Source organism: Hyla sarda, chromosome 5 (assembly GCF_029499605.1).
Source record: "Hyla sarda isolate aHylSar1 chromosome 5, aHylSar1.hap1, whole genome shotgun sequence".
Classification (NCBI taxonomy): domain Eukaryota; kingdom Metazoa; phylum Chordata; class Amphibia; order Anura; family Hylidae; genus Hyla; species Hyla sarda.
In genome coordinates, this window is record NC_079193.1 from 55,813,831 (window position 1) to 55,837,123 (window position 23,293).

The 23,293-nt window shown below is 40.5% G+C and overlaps 1 protein-coding gene across 10 annotated transcripts in view; it reads left to right on the forward strand.

Moving 5' to 3' along the window:
* Window positions 1-18,292, forward strand: part of DIP2C (disco interacting protein 2 homolog C) — a 496,242-nt gene extending 477,950 nt beyond the window's left edge. For all 10 annotated transcript variants that reach the window (XM_056519534.1, XM_056519533.1, XM_056519538.1 and 7 more), the window contains 5 exons: window positions 9,530-9,587; window positions 10,791-10,865; window positions 13,703-13,877; window positions 14,831-14,954; window positions 15,972-18,292. In XM_056519534.1, coding sequence (XP_056375509.1) covers window positions 9,530-9,587; window positions 10,791-10,865; window positions 13,703-13,877; window positions 14,831-14,954; window positions 15,972-16,224 — 685 coding nt within the window. In that variant the 3' untranslated portion in view covers window positions 16,225-18,292. The remainder of the gene's footprint in view (window positions 1-9,529; window positions 9,588-10,790; window positions 10,866-13,702; window positions 13,878-14,830; window positions 14,955-15,971) is intronic.
* The last annotated feature ends 5,001 nt before the right edge of the window (window positions 18,293-23,293 follow it).

Consider the following 23,293-nt stretch of genomic DNA (forward strand, 5'->3'; position numbering starts at 1 on the left):
GACTCCTGACAATGAACGCTGATCACGTTGATCCGCACTAGTTCACTGATCCTTCACAGGACTCAATCTGTCAGGCCTATCCCCAGTTTATAAAGGTTAATGTGCAGGCAATAATGATGATTTAGGTCCACCAACTATCCAGTGTTTTCTCCTTCATCAGCTGATCTCTGGCCTTGTACATGGGCCGATTATTGGGACCGAGGGCTCTTAAAGGAGTAGTCCAGTGGTAAACCCAGTGGTGAACAACTTATCCCCTATCCTAAGGATAGGGGATAAGTTTGAAATCGCGGGGGGTCCGACCGCTGGGGCCCCCCGCGATCTCCTGTACGGAGCCCCGACAGCCTGCGGGAAGGGGGCGTGTCGACCTCCACACGAAGCGGTGGCCGACACGCACCCTCAATACAACTCTATGGCAGAGCCGAAGCGCTGCCTTCGGCAATCTCCGGCTCTGCCATAGAGATGTATTGAGGGGGCGTGTCGGCCGCCGCTTCATGCGGAGGTCAACACCCGCTATCTGGCCGGAGAGCCTGGCCCCCGTACAGAGAGATCGCAGGGGGCCCCAGCGGTCAGACCCCCCGCGATCTCAAACTTATCCCCTATCCTTAGGATAGGGGATAAGTTGTTCACCACTGGACTACCCCTTTAAGAATTCTTATACAGACGATAGTCGACCTGTGTAAAAGGACCTTTATAAGCAAAGTTGGGCCTTGTTTGTTACATAACTGGCCATTATAGGTACAGTATTGTAGTTGCAAAAAATTCTATATCCCACATATCCAGTGCGCAGCCAGCCATAAATTCATACCGTCATAGTCTGAGTCTCTGATACTTGCCTTACTGGGTCTGATGCTGCCACCTGGTGGTTGCACTAGCAATGTCTCTAGGAAGAAATTATTTAAAGGGGTACTCCGGTGGAAAACATTTTTTTTTTAACAACTGATGCCAGAAAGTTAACCAGATTTGTAAATTACTTCTATTAAAAAAATCTTTATCCTTCCAGTACTTATTAGCGGCTGTATATTACATAGAAAGTTCTTTAGTTTTTGGATTTCTTTTTTTTTTCTTTTATTTTTTTTCTGTCCACAGTGCTCTCTGCTGACACCTCTTTCTGTATCAGGAACTGTCCAGAGCAGCATATGTTTTCTATGGGGATTTGCTCCTGTTCTGGACAGTTCCTGATACTTTTGTAGTACAACAAAATCAAACCTATATAAGTAGAGTATCATTTTAATCGTATAGACCTACAGAATAAAGAGAACATGTCATTTTTACCCAAATATGCACTGCGTAGAAACGGAAGCCCCCAAAAGTTACAAAATGGCGTTTTGTACTTTTTCAATTTTGTCTCACGATGATTTTTTTTCCCTTTCGCCGTATATTTTTGGGTAAAATGACTGACGTCGTTACAAAGTAGAATTGGTGGTGCAAAAAATAAGCCATAATATGGATTTTTAGGTGCAAAATTGAAAGAGTTTGGAATACATGGGGGGTATTGGTTTAAGGGTAATTAAATAGTGACAAATACCACATCAAACCATTATGGAACATTCTCACAGTGGATTTTAAATCTGCTGTTACCGTAATCTGTGGCATAGTTCATGTGATGCAGATTTGTTTCTGATAAAGATTGGAAATCCACACTACGTGAAAAAAAAAGTGACTTCTTGATGCATCATCTCCATGGATGTCATGTAGGCAATGGGGGATTTATCAAAACCAAAAGATAAATCTCCCCCAATGTAAGAGCCATCAAATGAGCCCCATTTGTTGGAGCTAAAGTCAATGTCTGAATCTGTGGCTCGCCTTGGATTTCTGCTGTGAACGTAGTTATAGAGCAGTCTTTGCCAACCAGGGTGCCTCCAGCTGTTGCAAAACTACAACTCCCAGCACGAGTTGTAGTTTTGCAACAGCTGGAGGCACCCTGGTTGGGAAACACCATCTTGGACTATGTGGAGTTCATATGCTAATAATTTCCTGTAGAAAATCTGCTTTGTGTACAGTATAAGGCTGGGTTCACACCACGTTTTTGCAATACAGTTCTTGTATCAGGTTTTTGATTAAAAAAAAAAAACGGATTCCTCAAAGCCTGACTAAACTGTATCAAAACGTGTGTCCAAATTTTTATCTGTATACGGTTAAAAACCGTATACTGTTTGAAAAATGATGTCCGGTCTCATCCGTTTTTTAAGAAAAAAAACGTATACGTTTTGAACTTTTCACTCCATTATGAATAAAGTTTCACTTGTTTTATTGAAATTTCAAGAAAAAAAACTGTGGAAAGTCAAAAACCGTATGGTGAAAACTGGATGGAACCGTACGCACATACGGTTCTGTACGGTTCCCATTGACTCCCATGTTTAAAAAAAAACGTATACGGTTTAATACAGTTTTTCACTTTTACCAAAAACCGTGGTAGGCCACTATTTTATGTCAAGAAAAAAAAAAGTATGGTTTGAAAAACGGAGACAACCGTATGCATTATGGTGCATACGGTTTTGAATGGGAAGTCTATGGGCACGGCTTTCTGTACGGTTGCATACGTTTTTCTTTTTTTTTACGAAACCGTATAGCAAAATCGTGGTGTGGACCCACCCTAAGCAATGTGGATGCAAGATGAAGAAACCTCATCCAAAACCCCATAGACCCCTATGCAGACGATGCTGTTTTTAGTGTGACCTAAAGCGCGGACACACTGCACACATTACGGCGCAGGACTTTACATGTACACGTATAGATACAGAATGTACCGATCATGACCTGTACTGTAAAAACTCAAAGAATTTACCCACAATTCCTTAGCAGTTGCCAAGGACATTCTTTGCACATTTTTTTTTTATCCAGTTTAGTTTTTTTGTTGGTTTTTTTGCTTCTTTGAGCATATTACAGATACAGAATGGCTGCCATATAAAATCCTGTCCTTCCATTAGAGGATATGTTTTCTTGGCCCCGCAGTGGTAGCGGTGGATTACAATTAGAATGTGGTAAGCGGGCTGTCTAAAGTAAAATATTAGAAACATGTGTGTGCCATTTATTACTAATGGTGCGGTATTCTCCTAGCAGACGTCCGCCCCTCTTTCCATAAGGTTTTATTATATCATTCTGCTAGAGAAACTTACATTTCCTATCAACACAAACCCCTGTTGCAAGAAAGCAGATTATCAATTATTCCAAAGCGCACATTGTATAAGGTCTTGGTATGTCGGTATCTGTATCGTCAGCCCTTAAAGGTGTATTCCAGGAAAAAAAAATTTATATATATACAGTCATGGCCGTAAATGTTGCCCCCCCCCCCCCCCCCCCGAAATTGTTAAAAAAAAATGAAGTATTTCTCACAGGAAAGGATTGCAGTAACACATGTTTTGCTATACATGTGTATTGGAACTAAACCAAAAAAGGGAGGGAAAAAAAGCAAATTGGGCGTAATGTCACACCAAACTCCAAAAATGGGCTGGACAAAACTATTGGCACCCTTAACTTAATATTTGGTTGCACACACTTTGGAAAAAATAACTGAAATCAGTCGCTTCCTATAATCATCAATAAGCTTCTTACACCTCTCAGCCGCAATGTTGGACCACTCTTCCTTTGCAAACTGCTCCAGGTCTCTCTTATTGGAAGGCGCCTTTTCCCAACAACAATTTTTATTTATTTTTTTATCAACTAGTGCCAAAAAGTTAAACAGATTTGTAAATTACTTCTATTAACATATCTTAATCTTTCCAGTACTTTTTAGGGTCTGTATACTACAGAGGAAATGGTTTTATTTTTAGGAACACGTAGCTGTCTGCTGACATCATGACCACAGTGCTCTCTGCTGACATCTCTGTCCATTTTAGGAACTGTCTAGAACAGCATATGTTTGCTATGGTGATTTTCTCCTACTCTGGACAGTTCTTAAAATGGACAGAGATGTCAGCAGAGAGCACTGTGGTTATGATGTCAGCAGAGAGCTCTGTGTTCCAAAAAGAAAACAATTTCCTCTGTAGTATTCAGCAGCTAATAAGTACTGGAAAGACTAAGATTTTTTTAATAGAAGTAATTTACAAATCTGTTTAACTTTCTGGCACCGGTTGATTTAAAAAAAAAAAAAAAGTTTTGGGGGATTTAGATCTGGACTCATTGCTGGCCGTTTCAGAACTCTCCAGCGCTTTGTTGCCATCCATTTCTAGGTGCTTTTTGTTTGGGGTCATTGTCCTGCTGGAAGACCCAAGATCTCAGACGCAAACCCAGCTTTCTGACACTGGGCTTTACAGTGCGACCCAAAATCCGTTGGTAATATTCAGATTTCATGATTCCTTGTACACATTCAAGGCACCCAGTGCCAGAGGCAGCAAAACAACCCCAAAACATCATTGAACCTCCACCATATTTCACTGTAGGTACTGTGTTCTTTTCTTTGTAGGCCTCATTCCATTTTCAGTAAACAGTAGAATTATGTGCTTTACCAAAAAAGCTCTATCTTGGTCTCATCTGTCCACAAGACGTTTTCCCAGAAGGATTTTGGCTTACTCAAGTTCATTTTGGCAAAATGTAGTCTTTCTTTTTTAGGTCTATGGGTCAGCAGTGGGGTCCTCCTGGGTCTCCTGCCATAGCGTTTCATTTCATTTAAATGTTGTCGGATAGTTTGCGCTGACACTGATGCTCCCTGAGCCTGCAGGACAGCTTGAATATCTTTGGAACTTGTTTGGGGCTGCTTATCCACAATCCGGATTATCCTATGTTGACATCTTTCATCAATTTTTCTCTTCCATCCACACACAGGGACATAAGCTACAGTGCCATGGGTTGCAAACTTCTTGATAATGTTGAGCACCATGGAAAAAGGGCAAATCTAGATCTCTGGAGATGGACTTGTAACCTTGAGAATGTTGATATTTTTTTACAATTTTGGTTCTTAAGTCCTCATTACTTCTATTAAAAAATCTTAATCCTTCCAGTAGTTATCAGCTGCTGAAGTGGACTTGTTCTTTTCTTTCTGACAACAGTGTTCTCTGCTGACACATCTGCTTGTTTCAGGAACTGTCCAGAGCAGCTCCTACTCTGGACAGTTCCTGAGACAAGCAGAGGTGTCAGCAGAGAGCACTGTTGTCAGACAGAAAAGAACAACTCAACTTCAGCAGCTGATAACTACTGGAAGGATTAAGATTTCTTAATAGAAGTAATTTACAAATCTGTTTAACTTTCTGGAGCCAGTTGATAACAAAACAAAACAAAAAAGTTTTTTTCTTGGAATACCCCTTTAAAGGGGCGGCCCTAGACATCTTATCCCCTATCCGGTCGTCACACCCCTGCCATAGACTTGTATTAAGGGTGCGGGCCGTGATGTCACGAGGGGCGGAGCCATGACGTCACGTTGCTCCGTCCCCTGTATCGCTCATCATTATGCACAGAGCGAACTCGCTCTGTGCAGTAATGACAGAGGGGTGCTGCAGCGGCTATCCCGGGGGTCCCCAGCAGCGGGACTGCAGCGATCTGACATCTTATCCCCTATACTTTGGATAGAGGATAAGATGTCTAGGGGCGGAGTACCCCTTTAAGGAATGTAAGATTTCTGGAACACCACAAAAATTCAGGGATTTATAGGACCTTAGGCAGATAATGCAGTAATACTGTGAGCATGTCTAATGCCCGGTGAATTGTATGTAATGACTAGTATAATATTTTCAGTTTATTTCAGCTTACGACAAGTCATTCTTTAACCTCATCCCACACCTTGACATTATAGTATGTCAGGGGCCTCAGGTAGTAGAGACACTGTGACAAACCAATATGTCAGATCGCATGGGCAAAGCCATTGTGCCCACGCTGTTACCTGTGGGAGGACAGCTGTAATAGATAGCCGCACTACTGCAGAGAAAACTGTGATCATAGCAGTTAACCTATTCAGAAAGTTCAGCAATCCACTGAAAACTTTAGTTTTGCTCAAGGCAGTGCCATAATATACAGCAGTACAGAAATGTAAATACTACTGACTGTCGACACATTTCGGGCCACTTGGGCCCTTACTCAAACTTATTGTAGCCCTGGGATCGCTGGCGACATGATGCCCAGAGATGGAGTCACTAAAGTGTCCAGGGACATCTTTTGTACAATCCTTTTAAAGGGGTTCTCTGCCCCTAGACATTTTATCCCCCTATCCAAAGGATAGGGGATAAGAGGTCTGATCGCGAGGGTCTCACTGCTGGGAACCCCTGCAATCTCCCTGCTGCACCTGGATGTTCATTTAGAGCATCGGGTGCAGCACCGGAGGCTCATGACATCACGGTCACACCCTCTTGTGATGTCACAGCCACGCCCCCTCAATGCAAGTCTATGGGAGGGGGGTGTGACGGCAGTCACGCTCCCTCCCATAGATTTTTGTTGAGGGGGCGTGGCTGTGACATCACAAGAGGGTGTGACTGTGACATCAAGAGTCTCCGCCCCGCATCACCAGTCATCACACGGAGCGAAGTTTGCTCTGTACATTGGATGTCTGGGGTGCCACAGCAGAGATCGCAGCGGTTCCCAGCAGCGGGACCACTGCAAACAGACATCTTATTCCCTATCCGTTGGATAGGAAATAAGATGTCTAGGAGTGGAGTACCCCTTTAAGGATAGGAGCAGAGAAAGTTTACAGGCGTACATAAGTATATCAGTGTTTTGTTATACAACATTTATATAAAACTAAAGTTGCTTTAATGGAATAAAGAAAAAAAAGTAATGTAAAAGCAATTGTCTGAATAGCTAGAATTGTTTGGTCCCTTAGGTCAGTGTTTCCCAAGCGCGGTCCTCAAATACCCCCAACAGGTCATGTTTTCAGGATCTCCTTAGTCTTTCACAGGTGATGTCATTGTGATGATGCCTGATTCACTGACCATAAATATATTACCCATAAAAGACTAAGGAAATACTGAAAACATGACCGGTTGGGGGTATTTAAGGACCGCGTTCGGGAAGCACTGCTCAGCTATGATGAAGTGTTGTGCAGCCAACGCATGTAGAAATCTCTGCCAATACCCAGCTTCCTAGTTTGCTTTTTATTGATGGTTATACAGTGATCCTTTATCAGGTTAAAGTATTTTTGCCATACAGTGGTATTTCCTGGGACATTGTAACCTGACCCCATATTCAACGTACTGTGCTAGAAACAGTCTGGTTTTATTGGGTTAATGCAGAGCTCCAAATTCCCAGGATAACCACTGGAAGTAGCTGAGTTGCTGACTGCATGCTGTTAATATGTTGGACTAAATACAATAACAGTATACAGTAAACTCCTGAGCTCTTCTAGTGGTGGTGTATATCTCCGCATTACATCTAGGGATCTGAAAACAAACGGTCGGATCAGTATTTTATGCTGATACAGCTCTTGATTTACTTATAGAGTAGGTTTGGTAATCTCTCAGAATATACAGTGGATATGAAAGTCTACACACCCTTTTTAAAATGCCAGATTCTTATGATGTTAAAGAATGAGACAAAGATAAATTATGTCAGAACTTTTTCCACCTATTAATGTGACCTATGATGTGAACAATTCAGTTGCTTAAAGGAGATCTTCAGTGAAATATACGTATTCCCTATACACAGGAATAGGGGATAAGTGTCTGATCGTGGGGGGGGTCCGAACACTGGGACCCACAATCAATACCACCCCCCTCCCATACAGGGCCCCGGCATTGCGGTGTTGGGCATACAGCTCTATAAGAGAGGCACGAATGCTGCATCCCCGCCTCTCCCATAGAGATGCATGAAGAGGGCGTGTCAGCCACAGCATCCTGCATGGCAGAGCCGGAGCCTATACAGGATATCGTGGGGGTCCCAGCATTCGTACCCCCACGATCAGACACTTATCCCCTATCCTGTGTATAGGGGATACGTTTATTTCACTGCAGATTTCCTTTTAACAAGATGAAAACTTTGATGGTTGAAGAAAAATACTACACTATAACCTGCATAAATGTGCACACCATTAGGGGTTATCCAGGAAAAAAATGTTTTTATATATATATATATATATATATATATATATATATATATCAACTGGCTCCAGAAAGTTAAACAGATTTGTAAATAACTTCTATTATAAAATCTTAATACTTTCAGTACTTATGAGCTGCTGAAGTTGAGTCGTTCTTTTCTGTCTAAGTGCTCTCTGATGACACGTGTCTCGGGAGCTGTCCAGAGTAGAAGCAAATTCCCATAGCAAACCTCTTCTATTCTGTGCAGTTCCTGAGACAAGCAGAGATGTCAGCAGAGAGCACGGTTTCCAGACAGATAAGAACAACTCAACTTCTGTAGCTGATAATTATTGGAAGGATTAAGATTTTTTTAATAGAAGTAATTTACAAATCTGTTTAACTTTCTGGAGCCAGTTGATCTAAAAATAAGTTTTTTCCTGGATAACCCCTTTAAACTTGTCTAAAAGAGTGTGTAGACTTTTTATAGCCACTGTATGTCACACATATTCCTATAGGCAGTGCTCAAGGCCTTCAGGAACTAATAGGAATGACAAGAACACCATTCCCATTAGCAGGAGTCCTGTAGGACCAGCCCTTGAGTGGAAATCTTGGGTTAGTTCCCACACTTTTTTTCCCAGGACTTGAACCCAACCTATAGGTGGTCTATAGGCTGGTATACAATTTTGTTTCTGCTGCATGGAACAGCAAAGAGGTATTCTTTAAAAAAGAAAGAAAAAACAACATACAGTGTAAAATAAGATGTCTGATCGTGGGGGGTCCCGCAGCAATCTCTGTGCAGCACCCAGGGTTGGTTTAGAATGTTGGGTGCCGGCGGCAGGGGTCGTGACTTCATTACCATGCCCCTCGTGATGTCACGATTACGCCCCCTCAATGCAAGTCTATGGGAAGGGGCGTGGAAGTAGCCACACCCCCTCCCATAGACTTGCATTGAGGGGGCGTGGTGTGACGTCACGAGGGGCGTGGTTGTGATGTCACAACCCCTGCCGCCGGCGCCAAGTGTTCAGAGCACAATGTTCAGAACGATGGGGCAGCAGAGTACCCCTTTAACAAAGTGCTTTGTCCTGTTTGTTCTAGGGATTGTTGGCGTCTGAACACCCAGACCCTTTCTGTTTCAATGTGTGTCTATGACGTGTCAAATACATTTTTTTTAATGATAGAAACTTTAAAATGGAAACCTATGATTAATGGATAGGTGTAGAAAACATTGAACGTTTCATAGGCATTTGTAGTTAGTCTGCTACATCAGTATGCCTATACATTGGGACACATTGGCAAACATAGTGTGAATGAATCCACTCAGTATGTTATAATACATGGTTGACTAAAGTGTTAGTACCTAGCAGAAGCTAGATCTCCCACACTGCCCTGTCTCCCTACAATGAAACAGGACCACCTTCTTATAGAAGTGATGTTACCCATCTGGTTTGTTGTACTCCATCGCGTGTTAATGGTTCTCATCACTTATGTGCTTTGCAGTCATGGCTTCATGTGTGAACATAATCTTAACTGTCCATGTGACTTATTGTAATTTAGTTCTTTTCGCTGAGGCTTCTTACTTGTCTGTGTTTCAGAGTTCGTTTGGTAGAAAGAGGGTCTCCGCACAGTTTGCCTCTCATGGAATCAGGAAAAGTAAGTGGATTACATTGATTCTTCTCTGCTTATCAGTTACGACTCTGCTCTCTCCTGGTTTTCCTCCCATCTCTCTGACCGCTCCTTCAGTGTCTCATTTTCCCGGCACTACTATCTCTCTGACCGATCCTTCAGTGTCTAATTTTCCCAGCACTACTATCTCTCTGACCGATCCTTCAGTGTCTCATTTTGCCGGCATTACTATCTCTCTGACCGATCCTTCAGTGTCTCATTTTCCCGGCACTACTATCTCTCTGACTGATCCTTCAGTGTCTCATTTTCCAAGCATTACTCTCTCTCCTCTTCCCCTTGCTATCAAGGTTCTTCAGGGATCAGTCCTGGGTCCTCACCTCTTTTCTTTCTACACATTCACTATTGGAAAAATGATTAGTATATTTGGCTTTCAGTACCATCTCTATTCTGATGACACACAACTCTATACCTCTTCCTGTGACATCACCTCTGCACTCCTATAAAATACCAGTGACTGTCTCTCTGCTGTCTCAAACATCATGTCCTCCATATATCTAAAATTAAATAATTCGAAAACTAATCTTCTTGTATTTCCTCTATATTTTGACTAACCTACCTAAACTTGACATTTCCATTTCCATGTCCAGTACTACCATAACTTCCAGGCAGCAAGCTCACTGTCTTGGAGTCATGCTAGATTCTGATCTTTCTTCCACTCCCTATATTTACTCCCTTCTATGTTTTTGTCATCTGCACCTCAGAAACATCTCCAGAATCCGCCCTTTCCTTACTGCTGATACAGTTAAAACTGTCATGAATATCGTAGCTCTCTTTCTCCAGTCCATCCTAAATGCGGCAGCCAGACTCCTCTTCCTCATGCGGCAGCCAGACTCCTCTTTCTCATGCGGCAGCCAGACTCCTCTTCCTCATGCAGCAGCCAGACTCCTCTTCCTCTCCATTCATTACACTTATGCCTCCCCCTATGTCTGTCACTACACTGGTTACCCGTTTAGTTCATAAAAGAGTACAAAATCCTCAGTCTTACTCACAGAACTCTCCCCAGTACTGCACCACCTTACATCTCCTCCCTCACCTCTGTCTACCATCCTACACGTGTTCTCCGCTCTGCTGATGATATATCTGGCGCTAACATCTTCCATTTTCTCCCATATATTGACCTGACTGCATCACTATCATTGCATTTATTATTGTCTGTTCCTTTCTTACAAGATCCTTCCAGGTGTTCGAATAATCATCGCAAATCCTGAAACAAAGGGACCGCTTGGAGACTCTCATCTTGGCGAGGTAAGTCATCCATCTTTTTCTCTGAAGATTATTACTTCAGGTGATGTGTAAAATAAAAGACTTCTTTTATCTATATGAAATCTATATGAGTGCCAAAGTGTGGTTGTTTTTCAAGAATTTTTGTTTATTTGTTTTCTTTTTGTTATATTTCGGAAATATATTTTAAATATATATACTTCAGAAATATTCCATCTGGAGATTCCGATGGTGCCTGGCACTGGACCGCATGGACTAGGACCATCCCCATAAATAGCAATGTATACCGCACTGATTAAGCCGAAATACCTTTTTTTTCTAGCTTCTGCTGCTGAAATTCCACAGTGTGCATGGTGCAGAGGATTCTCATTGACAGCAATGCTGCATTAGAATTTTCAAGCAGAATTTCTAAACAGAATTAGGCTCGGAAATTCCCCAGTCTGAACCTAGTCTATGAGGTTTTCCAAAAATTCACTAAAATCTTGGAAAACTACTATAGGAAGCTTAAAAAGTCTTCAGTGCCTGAGACCTCTTTCCCTGCTATTGGGTTTGTTGATGTCTTTTTTTTGTTTGTACATCTCCATCGTGGTTTTTGTTGTTGTTTTATTCTTAATCTTTTACATTATTCTCTTCCTCTGGCATCTAATATTTAATATATCTGCATATTGGAAATCAAAGTCTTGGTATTAGAGCCTTACGATTTATTGCTGTTTATAAAGGGGATTAAATTCCCTTCTGAATCGTGACAGAACATTAATCAATGAGCTTTAGCAATGTCGTCTTTCTTGCTTAGAACATGAAAGTAGCATTTTGCTTTAGAAAACGCCAATGTGAAATGACACACGATTAACTTGTGTCTAAAGCATTTTCTTTGTTAAGATAATAACTTTCCTAGCAATAAATTCTTTCTTTTATACATTAAGCTTTATGGGACCAATGTAATTGATATAAAGAATTTGATAACGGCTTTTGGAATTTTGCTGCTGAATAATGAACCCTCCGCTGCTTCTGAGTAGTTCTAACAATTTTCTAGTTTTTATATTGATGGTATATGCTACCGAGTGAGCCTATAATTCAGCATTATATAGAGGTAATACATAGTGTAAATAGTATTCGCACCATCTAGATCCTCATTTATTGATATATGTGTCACGTTGAATAGCGCAGACATACTATTGCAAATGCATCAGAAGTCGGACACAGCATACTGTGATACATAGATAAGGGGTTTTTAGATATTTTTTCACTGTGTCCAATCAAGGGTCATGTTTTCTATAGAAGGCAGTGTGGTTTTGATAAAGGTGCATCATTTCGTTCAAACATGGCATGGCTTAAAATGTGTCTACATGCTTGAAAAATTTTGGTGCAAGATTTTGACGTATATTAAGCCAATAATAGGGTGTTGGGTTTGGAGAGGTATTCACTGACATGGTATATCAATATCCCAGCAAACAAATATCTCAAAACTTAAAAGGCAAGTACTAAAATATATTGTGAGTATAATACAGTCACCTGTATCCCCTAGAGACCAACTGCACTAGTGGCCGGCAGACTGACTGGCCCTCTGCCAATGCAAAAAACCATTGAGGCAGCGCCTGAAAACATCTAACAGATCCATTGATCTGGATATCACTGGAAATTATGATCTGACAGCACCACTATATAGTATATTTGTCCACAGGTGTCACTGAACTAGTACTTGGACAAGAACTTGGTCATTATCTTTATTCCTATATTTGTAATAGGAGCGAGTTAGCTGGTTGCTAAATCTTTCACACTGCCGTTGCGCCCCATCAAGGACGGCCATTAAAGTCTCTTTTTTTTTTTTTTGTGACTTCAACGGCCATTCTCGTGACTGGGAACAACAGGTCATTTACTATTATGGGTGCCGTCGGGCACCGGCTTTTTTTGACTGGATTTGCGGGAGAAAAAGACGGCACAAGCTGTATTTTTTTCCTGCTATTTTCCCCAGCTCCTTAGACTGCAGTCACACTGTCATGTCCTAATGGCAGCCTTACGCTCCTTGTTTGATTCATGCATATTGCATACTGCGCGGATCTCCCCTGATGTCGCATATAGAAGTGACAGAAACCTGTAGGGAGTGCAGTGTGTAAGTATGTATGGTATTTCAGCTTAGACTAGATGCCTATTGTAATTCAAGATGTAACTTTCAAATTGCTTATCCAGGAAACAAAAACTTATCACACATGCCTCGGCCCGTAAATGTACTCCCTTGTGCACTAAGTACCAGGGAGCCATGGCATACATTTACATCCTGCCTCCTCTAGGTGTTAAACCAACCAGTAGGTCATGTAAAGTTAGGAAAATCTGATTAAAGTTGCATCAAACTTACCATACAATGTAAGCCACTTTGATAAATCTGACTCATTCTTATACTGTCTCTAGACTATGGTTAAACTGTCTCAGTAAATTAAAACCTCAACAAGATACAAACATAATATACATAGTGGCCATCTTCTTTGAGAAGACCACCCTGTAGAAGACCAGTTCTTGAAAGGACCACTTCTAAACTTCAAAAATAAAATCAGAAGTTTCATTGTTTGTTTTAGTCCATTGGAGAAGATAACTAAAAACTGCCTAAGACTTAGTTTAAATTTATGCTTAATAGTCTACAAATGTAGAACCTGAGTATTAGTATTAACATAAGGAACCTGAGCTAAACATAACTGTTTCACCACCATTAGCAGTGATAATTGACTAAAAATACTGGATGTGGTATCAGCCTTTCATGTCAGTAAATTATTTCTCACAGTTTAATTTTCTTATAGATTAAACAACCTAGGCAAAGCTTAGCTTACATTGAAACAAATAAAAAATAAAAATACATTTTTGTTTTATAGATTTGGGTTCATAGCGCTCACAATGCCAGTGGCTACTTCACAATTTATGGAGATGAGTCCCTGCAGTCTGATCACTTCAGTTCTAGGCTTAGCTTTGGAGACACGCAAACTGTATGGGCAAGAACGGGTTACCTGGGTTTCTTGAGAAGAACGGAACTAACAGATGCTAATGGAGGTAAGACTATAAATGAAACTTTATGCTACTCTTTCACTAGTATTAAAAAGTAGCACCATTACTAAGTAGTAGAGAAGAAGGATGGTTTATGATGCACACCTGTAAGGTCATGTTCACTTCTTCCATTCAGCAGCAGCACACTGAGCCATCCAGTCTGCTGCACAATGGACCCCATTGACTTTAATTGGTTCCATTTGTGTCTTCCATTTATCTAGATTTTATTTTGCCCCCCCCCCCCCCCCCCCAAAAAAAAAATTTTTTGGTCCAGTTATTTGACCAGAACCTCTGACACACAAGTCAATCTGGCCTTACTACGGTTGTAACATTGCTAGGAACTACTTTAAAGTTTTTGTAATGTTTTTGTAAATGAATGTAAAACTCTATGTAATAGAGACTTGTCAAAAGATTTGATTGGTCAGGGTCTGGGTGCTAAGACCTTCACCAATTGCTAGAACGAACAGGGAGAAGAGCTCATATAAGTGATTTTCTTCCCATTTCCTTCCTAGCTGAAGAGACAGACTCATACACTTTCTAAAGAATCCCTCTCCTGGAGGGAGAACGAAGAGAAAGTGAAAAGAAAGCGATCAGCTAAGGGCTTCTTCTTGTTTGTTCTGGCAAATGGAAGGACTTAGCCACTAGACCAGTTAAATCCTTTAACAATAATAGTCAGGGTTCAACAGCAACTTTTGTTGCCATTGCCACCACTGCCATACAACCTCAATGTTTATTTATTTGCTCAGCAATCAGAAGAATTCTGCCATGGTCATCGTAGGTCGTCTGGTGAACAGTAAAGTTCACAAAATTTTGCAGTGGAGTCCCATAGTTATGACCTATAAAGTTGTCTAGAACTTGTATCAATATCTGTATAAAAAGAATGATAGTTCAAAGAGATAAAATAGTATAAGTGACAAAAGAAGCTTAGATATAGATTTTGTTTGTTTTTATCTCTATAGAAAGGCACGATGCTCTTTATGTGGTTGGGGCACTGGATGAAGCAATGGAGCTACGGGGGATGAGATATCACCCAATTGATATAGAAACATCTGTGATCAGAGCCCACAAGAGTGTTACAGAATGGTAAGAGCTTTGTGTTCTATTTTACAATAGGTATTTTCTATAGTAATCATTTTAATAAGAATTCTATGTATAGAGTATAAGATTACAAAAAAAACAATAAATTAAATTATAACCAACAATCATGAACAATTGCAAAAAATTGTCTGAATCAAACAGAAAATATTGTAATGGTTAATGTTACAAAAAAGTTTTCTTTATGACATGGCTGACCAGAAGAGAATAAAGAAAGCCAATAAAAAGATGTCTACAAAAATCAAAGTTTGTAGAGACCATCAAGTAACAGTTACCCTGAGACACTGTTGTGTAAGGGCCCTATAACAATGGGAGGCATGCAACAAGTGGCAATCTTGCTGATCGGCGCTCATTTGTTAAGCCATCACAAGGCTTAAAGGAGTAGTCCAGTGGTGACCCAGTGGTGAACAACTTATCCCCTATCCTAAGGATAGGGGATAAGTTTGAGATCGCAGGGGGTCCGACCACTGGGGTCCCCTGCGATCTCCTGTACGGAGCCCCGACAGCCCGCGGGAGCGCTGCCTTCGGCAATCTCCGGCTCTGCCATAGAGATGTATTGAGGGGGCGTGTCGGCCGCCGCTTCGTGCGGAGGTCAACACCCGCTATCTGGCCGGAGAGCCTGGCCCCTGTACATAGAGATCGCAGGGGGCCCCAGCGGTCGGACCCCCCGCGATCTCAAACTTATCCCCTATACTTAGTATAGGGGATAAGTTTTTCACCACTAGACTACCCCTTTAATCGGGGCTAGGCCACACGAACAGTTACTGGGTCATTTATGTTGCCCATTAAATTCATCATTGTCTCCGTAAGAAATAGTGATTTGTTGTATTTTGTAGGTATCACATGCTGTAAATTAATTTTATAAACTCGTAATATTGTCTACATTAGTGTCCTAGTTTAAGCCATGTTTCAAGCTCCCTTTAAAAAGAATGTTGATAAAATATTGTGTATTCCATTCCATTGTTTTTTTGTACAACTTATTCACCTTAATCTTTTTCCCGCCAGTGCTGTGTTTACCTGGACAAATTTGTTGGTCGTTGTTGTAGAACTTGATGGCTCTGAACAGGAAGCCCTGGATCTGGTACCACTAGTCACCAACGTGATCTTGGAGGAACATTATCTTATTGTAGGTGTGGTCGTAGTGGTGGACATTGGTGTCATTCCTATCAACTCCCGTGGAGAGAAACAGCGTATGCACCTGCGAGATGGGTTTTTGGCAGATCAGCTGGACCCCATATATGTGGCCTACAACATGTAGTCTTGTAATTTTAAAGGCTTCCATGGACTTCACAATAGATGTATAAATTTTTTGTGTCCACTAAAAAAAAAAAAAAAAAACAACAAAAAAAAATTACAAACTTGCAAATAGGGGATTTAACCTTTGTTCAAAATGGATCAGTTTTTGTCATTTTAACTTTCCAATTTCTCAAAATTGGGCAGACAGAATGTGAAATGTGCTTTTTGTTTTTACCACTACATTTTAGCACCAAGAGACTTTTTTGTTAAGGTACTTTGCTGCCTCCATTTGACAGGCTGAGAACTATTCAGGTCTCCATTGCACGAAGACCTGTGTGACCCTCAGCTTTTGTATTATTATTTTAAATGCCAGTTTTTAAAAGAGAAAAATTTTATTTTGCTTTTTTGTTTTGTTTTTGATGCTAGACTGACCCCATTGTTTTCATTATGTAGCTTTGTACTTTATGAAGGATTATTTTTGAATGGAATGAAATTGGCTGAAAACTTTTTAAAGTGACAGGATTGTTGCATTGTTCACATCTGTGTGTCGGAGACAATTGGAGAAGCTAGTCCTGTTATTTACAAAATGAAAAGTGGTACGAAAACACACAAAAAAACAACAACTCCAATTTCATAATGATACACCATGCATAAGAAGGATCGAAATCACAGTTTTAGCTTTTTTGAGTACTGGATTGAAGCCAAAGTTTGTAAGCTGCTAATCTGTCCAGTGTTTTAACCCCTTAATATAAGAGTTGAGGTTTTTATTTTATTTTGTATTTCTCCGTCTGATACAGCAAGGAAAGATAACTGGTTGCAAACCATTAAGTGGGCTTTAATGTGTCCTCCTGCAACCAAAAAAAACCAGACTACTGTAGAAAGTCTTTATTTAATGTTTATTATTTTTTTGCCTTCTTGGGGCTTAAGAATGATGGAGGTTATATGTTGTAACCTAACAATCTGAATTCTTCAACCCCAAGAGGGTTTACATAGCAATTCCTAAGTAAGCACACAAATTTAAAAAATAAATTGCTGTTCATCTCAGATTGAGAGTAATATACCTAGCGATTGTTAAAAATAAAAACATAGTATGCATTAGGTGGACTTTGGCAAGTATCTTTGTACTGAACTAAAAAGATAAAATAAGTTAACTCTCCATATGTAATTATGTATAAAATGTTTAATTTATTTTGATCTCTTTAGAAGTATAAAACAAAAAACAGCATTCAAGAAAGTAAACTTCTTGTAATGTTTGCTAATATAAAAAAAAAGCGTTGTATTATCTTGAGTGGATAGTATCACATCAAATATATATATATGAAATTATAAATTCACTAATGGGTTATGCGGGAAGGGATATATTTTAATGTTTACGATGCAGTACGTGTCACTTGCATGGTGTCTCCCACTGTATATAACTGGGTGTTATTCACAATCTTTGTTCAAAAAAACAAAAAAAAAACTGCAATCGTGGATTGCCTGTGTTCCCGTATACAAGATTACTCTAGATACCAGCAAGTGGATTTTTAAATACCATCCTTTAGATGGTGTACAAAACGTATGTCTGATATGCACTATCATTTTTCTTTTTCCTAGAGAAGCAACAGTAGATACAATTGTATAATGTGTGTGCCGATTGGAGGATGCAATCGATAGTATGTGGGGGAAAAAAATCATGTTGAGGAATGTTTTGGTTTTCAGAAATGTCATAGTTGTGTCATCATCAGCGTGCTGCCTCACATCTTCCATCGGCGTTCAATGTTGTCTACATTGGAATAATAACATTAAGAATCAAATTTCTATTTTACACAGTCCAACCCAGATTTCGAAGTCCCAAATTTGAAATTAAAAGCCACCTAAGAATGAAAAAGCATCGATCATGTTTTGTTTTTTATGTACATGATACATGGAGGATCGTTTTGTTTGTTTACATCTATGAATAAGATTTACGTCATAGCTGCCTCATTCTAAATTCTGTGTAAAATGTTTAGTTCTGTTCTCAGAAATGACTTTTTGTAATTGTGTTCAATACAGAGAATACAGAAAATCTTCTCACAGGGTAACACAAATAAAAAAGAACTTTGGATCAAGTGACTTATCTTTAAGAGAATCTGTGACCTCAGACAGGCCTCGCCCAACGTGGACGTCTGCCAGCTGATAACAGGGAAGCTGTACATTTAGGATCATCCTGTAATCCCGCAGTCCAACTCATTTCGAATTCTAGTAAAGCTCTAGGTGTATTGTGTCCACTTATTTCTAAATGTAAAGGGCGAAAGGATATCCACATGCCAGCGCTGGTACTTTGCTTGTAAAATGCAGATTCTGTGTTATGAGCAGGCAGACTTCTGTGCTGAGTGAGATCGAATTTAAGGATTTAGTTAAAGTTATAGAAGAGTATGAAAGGAGATTAAATGAAAGCGGGAAAACCAGGGGTATGTATACTTTTGCAATCATTGCCCAAATGCATCATAAGTAACTTAAAGGGGTATTCCAGGCAAAAACTTTTTTATATATATAAACTGGCTCCGGAAAGTTAAACAGATTTGTAAATTACTTCTATTAAAAAATCTTAATCCTTCCAATAGTTATTAGCTTCTGAAGTTGAGTTGTTGTTTTCTGTCTAACTGCTTTCTGATGACTCACGTCCCGGGAGCTGTGCAGTTCCTATGGGGATATTCTCCCATCATGCACAGCTCCCGGGACGTGACATCATCATTGAGCAGTTAGACAGAAAACTTCAGAAGCTAATAACTATTGGAAGGATTAAGATTTTTTTAATAGAAGTAATTTACAAATCTGTTTAACTTTCCGGAGCCAGTTTATATATATAAAAAAGTTTTTGCCTGGAATACCCCTTTAAAGGCAACGTGTCATCAGAAAATTACCTGTTGTTTTAATCAGGGTTTTTTTTTTGAATGATTGGTGATGTTTTTTCTAATTTAGCATTTTACCATCTTTAATTTAAAATAATACTGAAATCTTGCATTTTTCTTCTGGCACTAACCTATAATAAGCTTACACTTCCTGTTCTGTAAAGAAAAGTTTTCAGCAGTCTCTTTACTACTATCACAGGATTACAGTGATCCCTCAACTTACAATGGCCTCAACATACAATAGTTTCAACATACAAGGGTCTTTTCTGGACCATTGTAACTTGAAACCAGACTCAACATACAATGCTATGGAATCTGCGAAACGTGTCAATGGCTGGAAGAACCGACCAATCAGAATGGGCATTTCACTGGTAAAACCTGTGTATTCCTAAAGTGCATGCACTGACTGGTGTCTGGTAGTGCCCCCTACAGTACAGGGAGGTATTACATGTTCTGTACTACTCTTTACCTGTATTACTGAAGTGTATGCACTGACTGGTGTCTGGTAGTGCCCCCTACAGTACAGGGAGGTATTACATGTTCTGTACTCTTTACCTGTGCCAGAGTTAGCTGCTCCTTTGGGCATCAGGTGAGGGCGGCTCCATTTTCCTTTTTTTTTTTTTTTAAGGACACTGTGTGTTCTGTACAGGACCCTGAAGAAGCTCCTGTCCTCTACATAGACCAGTGTTCCCCAAAGAGGGTGCCTCCAGCTGTTGCAAAACTACAACTCCCAGCATGCCCGGACAGCCGAAGGCTGTCCGGGCATGCTGGGAGTTGTAGTTTTGCAACAGCTGGAGGCACCCTGGTTGGGAAACACTGACATAGACAGTGATTACAGCTCCCAGCAGATCTTTATTACTTTTATATGTAAGGATTTGCTTTATCTATATTAGGTATCTACTTATTTTTCTTTAATCCTCACTTTTTCCTATTTTTGAAGAACATTTGGGGCTTCAGAACCAATTACCAGATTTTCATAGAGTTCTAGTCTCAACATACAATGGTTTCAACATACAATGGTCGTCCTGGAACCAATTAATATTGTAACTTGAGGGACCACTGTACAATGACAGGTGACACCAGTTTATAGATAAGATGTGATCAGGCCATTCACAATAGGTGATTGTCACAGCTCCCATCCTACCTTCCCTGCACAGTGACCTCTGCATGCATAGAAGACTATCCCATAGAAGTCCATAAGTCCCCTCGAGTCTATTTTTTCCTGTGTCTATGTAGCTGCTGTAAAGCATATTTTATCTAAATGCTGTTAGGGTGGGCTTAACTGCGGCATAAGAATTAGCAAAAAAAATAATTTAATATTAAAAATTAAGCTGTAAAGGAAAACTGTCAGCCTGTTCACCCACACTAAACCCAATACACTGGGTTATAGGAGTCTAATAAGGGTTCACTTACTTAAATATGCCCAATAGGTCCTGAGATATGTCCCCCAGAAGATCCTCTGCTAATTTCAGTGAATCACACACAGGGGGCGGGGCTCTGTCCTCTCAATTTGCATATTCATTGTCTGTAACTCCACTGTACTAGGATATAGGGGGGAGGGGCTCCGCCCACTCAATTTCCATATTCATTGTCTGTGACTCCACTGGGATGTGGAGTTACAGGCAATTAATATGTAAATTGTGTGGGCGGAGCCGTGTCCCCTGCATGTTATTCACTGACTCTTCTGAGGGACATATCTTAGGACCTACTGAACATTTTTAAGTAATTGACCCCTCGTTGGACTCCTGTTCGCGCACACTATAACCCAATGTATTCGATTTAGTGTGGGTGAACAGGCTTACAGTTTCCCTTTAAGTAATATGTAATGGTGGGCTCACCCTGCCCCCCGTGATTTCCGACACGGCACCCCAGTCATCCAGTGCATGGAGCGAACCCCGCTCTATACCGGATGACAGGCGACCACAGACGTCACGCCCCCTCCATTCGTGACTATGGGAGAAGGCATGACGGCTATGTACAAGCTGTCACACCCCTTCCCATAGACATGAATGGAGGGGGCATGGCGTGACGCTCCAAGCTTTCATGTTCAAAATGCTGCGGCGCTGGGCCGAAGATCTCGGGGTCCCAGCAGCCGGACCCCCCCCTACAATCAGACATCTTATCCCTTATCCTTTGAATAGCAGATAAGATGTTTAGGGGCGGAGTACCCCTTTAAAACAGATGCTGTTAAATGCCATAAAGCATATTCTGTTTCCCATTGGTGTACATAAAAAAAAAAGGATTGTAAAATATAGCTAGTTTTTAGCAAACACAATGGTGTAGGTAACTACATTTTTGCATACAGCAAAATTAAACAGTGAAACAGATAAAAACGCAGTGTGAACCCACCCTAACTTTGCAAATAGTCTTGATTACAAATCTCCTATTATTTTTTATGTTGTGTCTCCTAGCTCCTAGGAAGTCCTATTTGTATCCATGGTAACAGACTTCAAAGGCGGGTGTACTACATCCCACCCCTATTTCTTACTAACCATTGAATGTATCTCAACCAGAACTAGGAAGCAATTTGGACTATAGTATGACCTCAGGATTACCTACACAGGGTTTGTCTAGACAAAAAATAGATTTTTAATAGAGACTATAACAAAATAATAAAAGTTGGTTCAAATTGTGTTCTTAGCTGTTAATAAATAATGTACTTGGCCCTACACTTATCCGAATGTGAAGCAACTTTTGGGATTGAGTGATAAAACCTGTACTAGCAGATATCCTCTGTTTCCAGTCTATTTCTCTGTAGCTGCAGTCATTCAGAGTTCCTGCGGCAGTCCACCCCTGCTGATGTTTTTATGGATGTACTCTCCGCTCCCCTGGCTGTCTGCTGGCTGCCGTAATAGACTGTTGTATCTGGTGAAGGATGGGCCGCCCCTGGAATTTTTAATTTAAGAGAATATATGGAAAAGAAAGTATAAAATAAGGTTCCTTAATACTTAATGAAAATCATAGTATTATGATACATTGTTCTGCACGTATGCTTGTAGCTTCACTGGTTTCTTAGTTAACGGTAAGGGTCTATACACACGGCGGAATTTCTGTTAGCAGAATTTGCCTCAAATGAAAGCCCAATACACTTCTATGGGATTCTGCCATTGACACTTTAGAATTTCCGCTTATGGAATTCTGCAAGTGGAAACGGGAGTGCGAAATCTCATAGAAGTGTATTCCACCGTGTCAATAGACCCTTAGGACGTTCTTTCTGTAGAGGCAAAGTATGTCCAATGTGCTTTGAATTTGAATGAGACTTGTCCCACCTCCAGTTTTTACAGGTTTCTGGCATCACTTAGACCTCTTAGAGACTTTTAAAAAGTTATAGATAATTTTCAGACCTAGCATTCAGTGCTGATTAATTATTTTTTTTATCCTAATCATTTCTATATTTAATGGGATAAAAATGAAAAACACATGTACTCTCCTGTCGCCGATTCCCCAATGGTGTCAGTCCCAGCTGCTTTTCTTCATTATGATATGCAGGTAATGCCTGCTCAGCCAATCACATGCCACAGCAGTAACCCCCCCAGTCAGTGACTGGCATTTCCTGCATGTTGGGATGGTGAGCAGGAACCGCTCCCCAGTGGGGACCGGCAGTCAGAACAGCATCGGTGGGGAATCAGCAAAAGCTATAGGTTTTTTTTTTTTTTTTTATACCTTTAATTCACTTTTGTGGTACTTTCCTTACTATAAGGCGATGTTTACACAGGGCAATGTCCATACGGAAAATCTCTGTGGGGACATTCCCCTGACAGCAGAGTTCCAGCAAAACATGCCAGCGATAGGACCGATTGGAAATGCGCCATCTAATAGACTGCAGTGCATTTCTGTGCAGGGTCCACAGAAAGAATAGACATGTCTATTCTTTCTGCGGACCCCAGAATAAAAAATTTTGCGCCAGATGTTTCCAGCGCACAAATTATGCAATGTGAACAGCACAGCAGAATCCCATTGAAATCATTTGGACTCTGCCCCTGTGGAATCTCTGTGCGCAATTCCAATGCAGAATTCCGCTGAGAAATTCCATTGTGTGAACATAGCCTAAGGTTATGTTCAGATGTGGCGGATAAGCTGCAGACTTCCCTATTAAAGATAATTGAGAAAATATATGATAGATCTACAGACCATCCACCACATGTGACCATATTCTAGAAAGATATAAAAAAAAAATTCTGGGCACAGAATTTTAGGACTATTCAGATGATTAGAAAA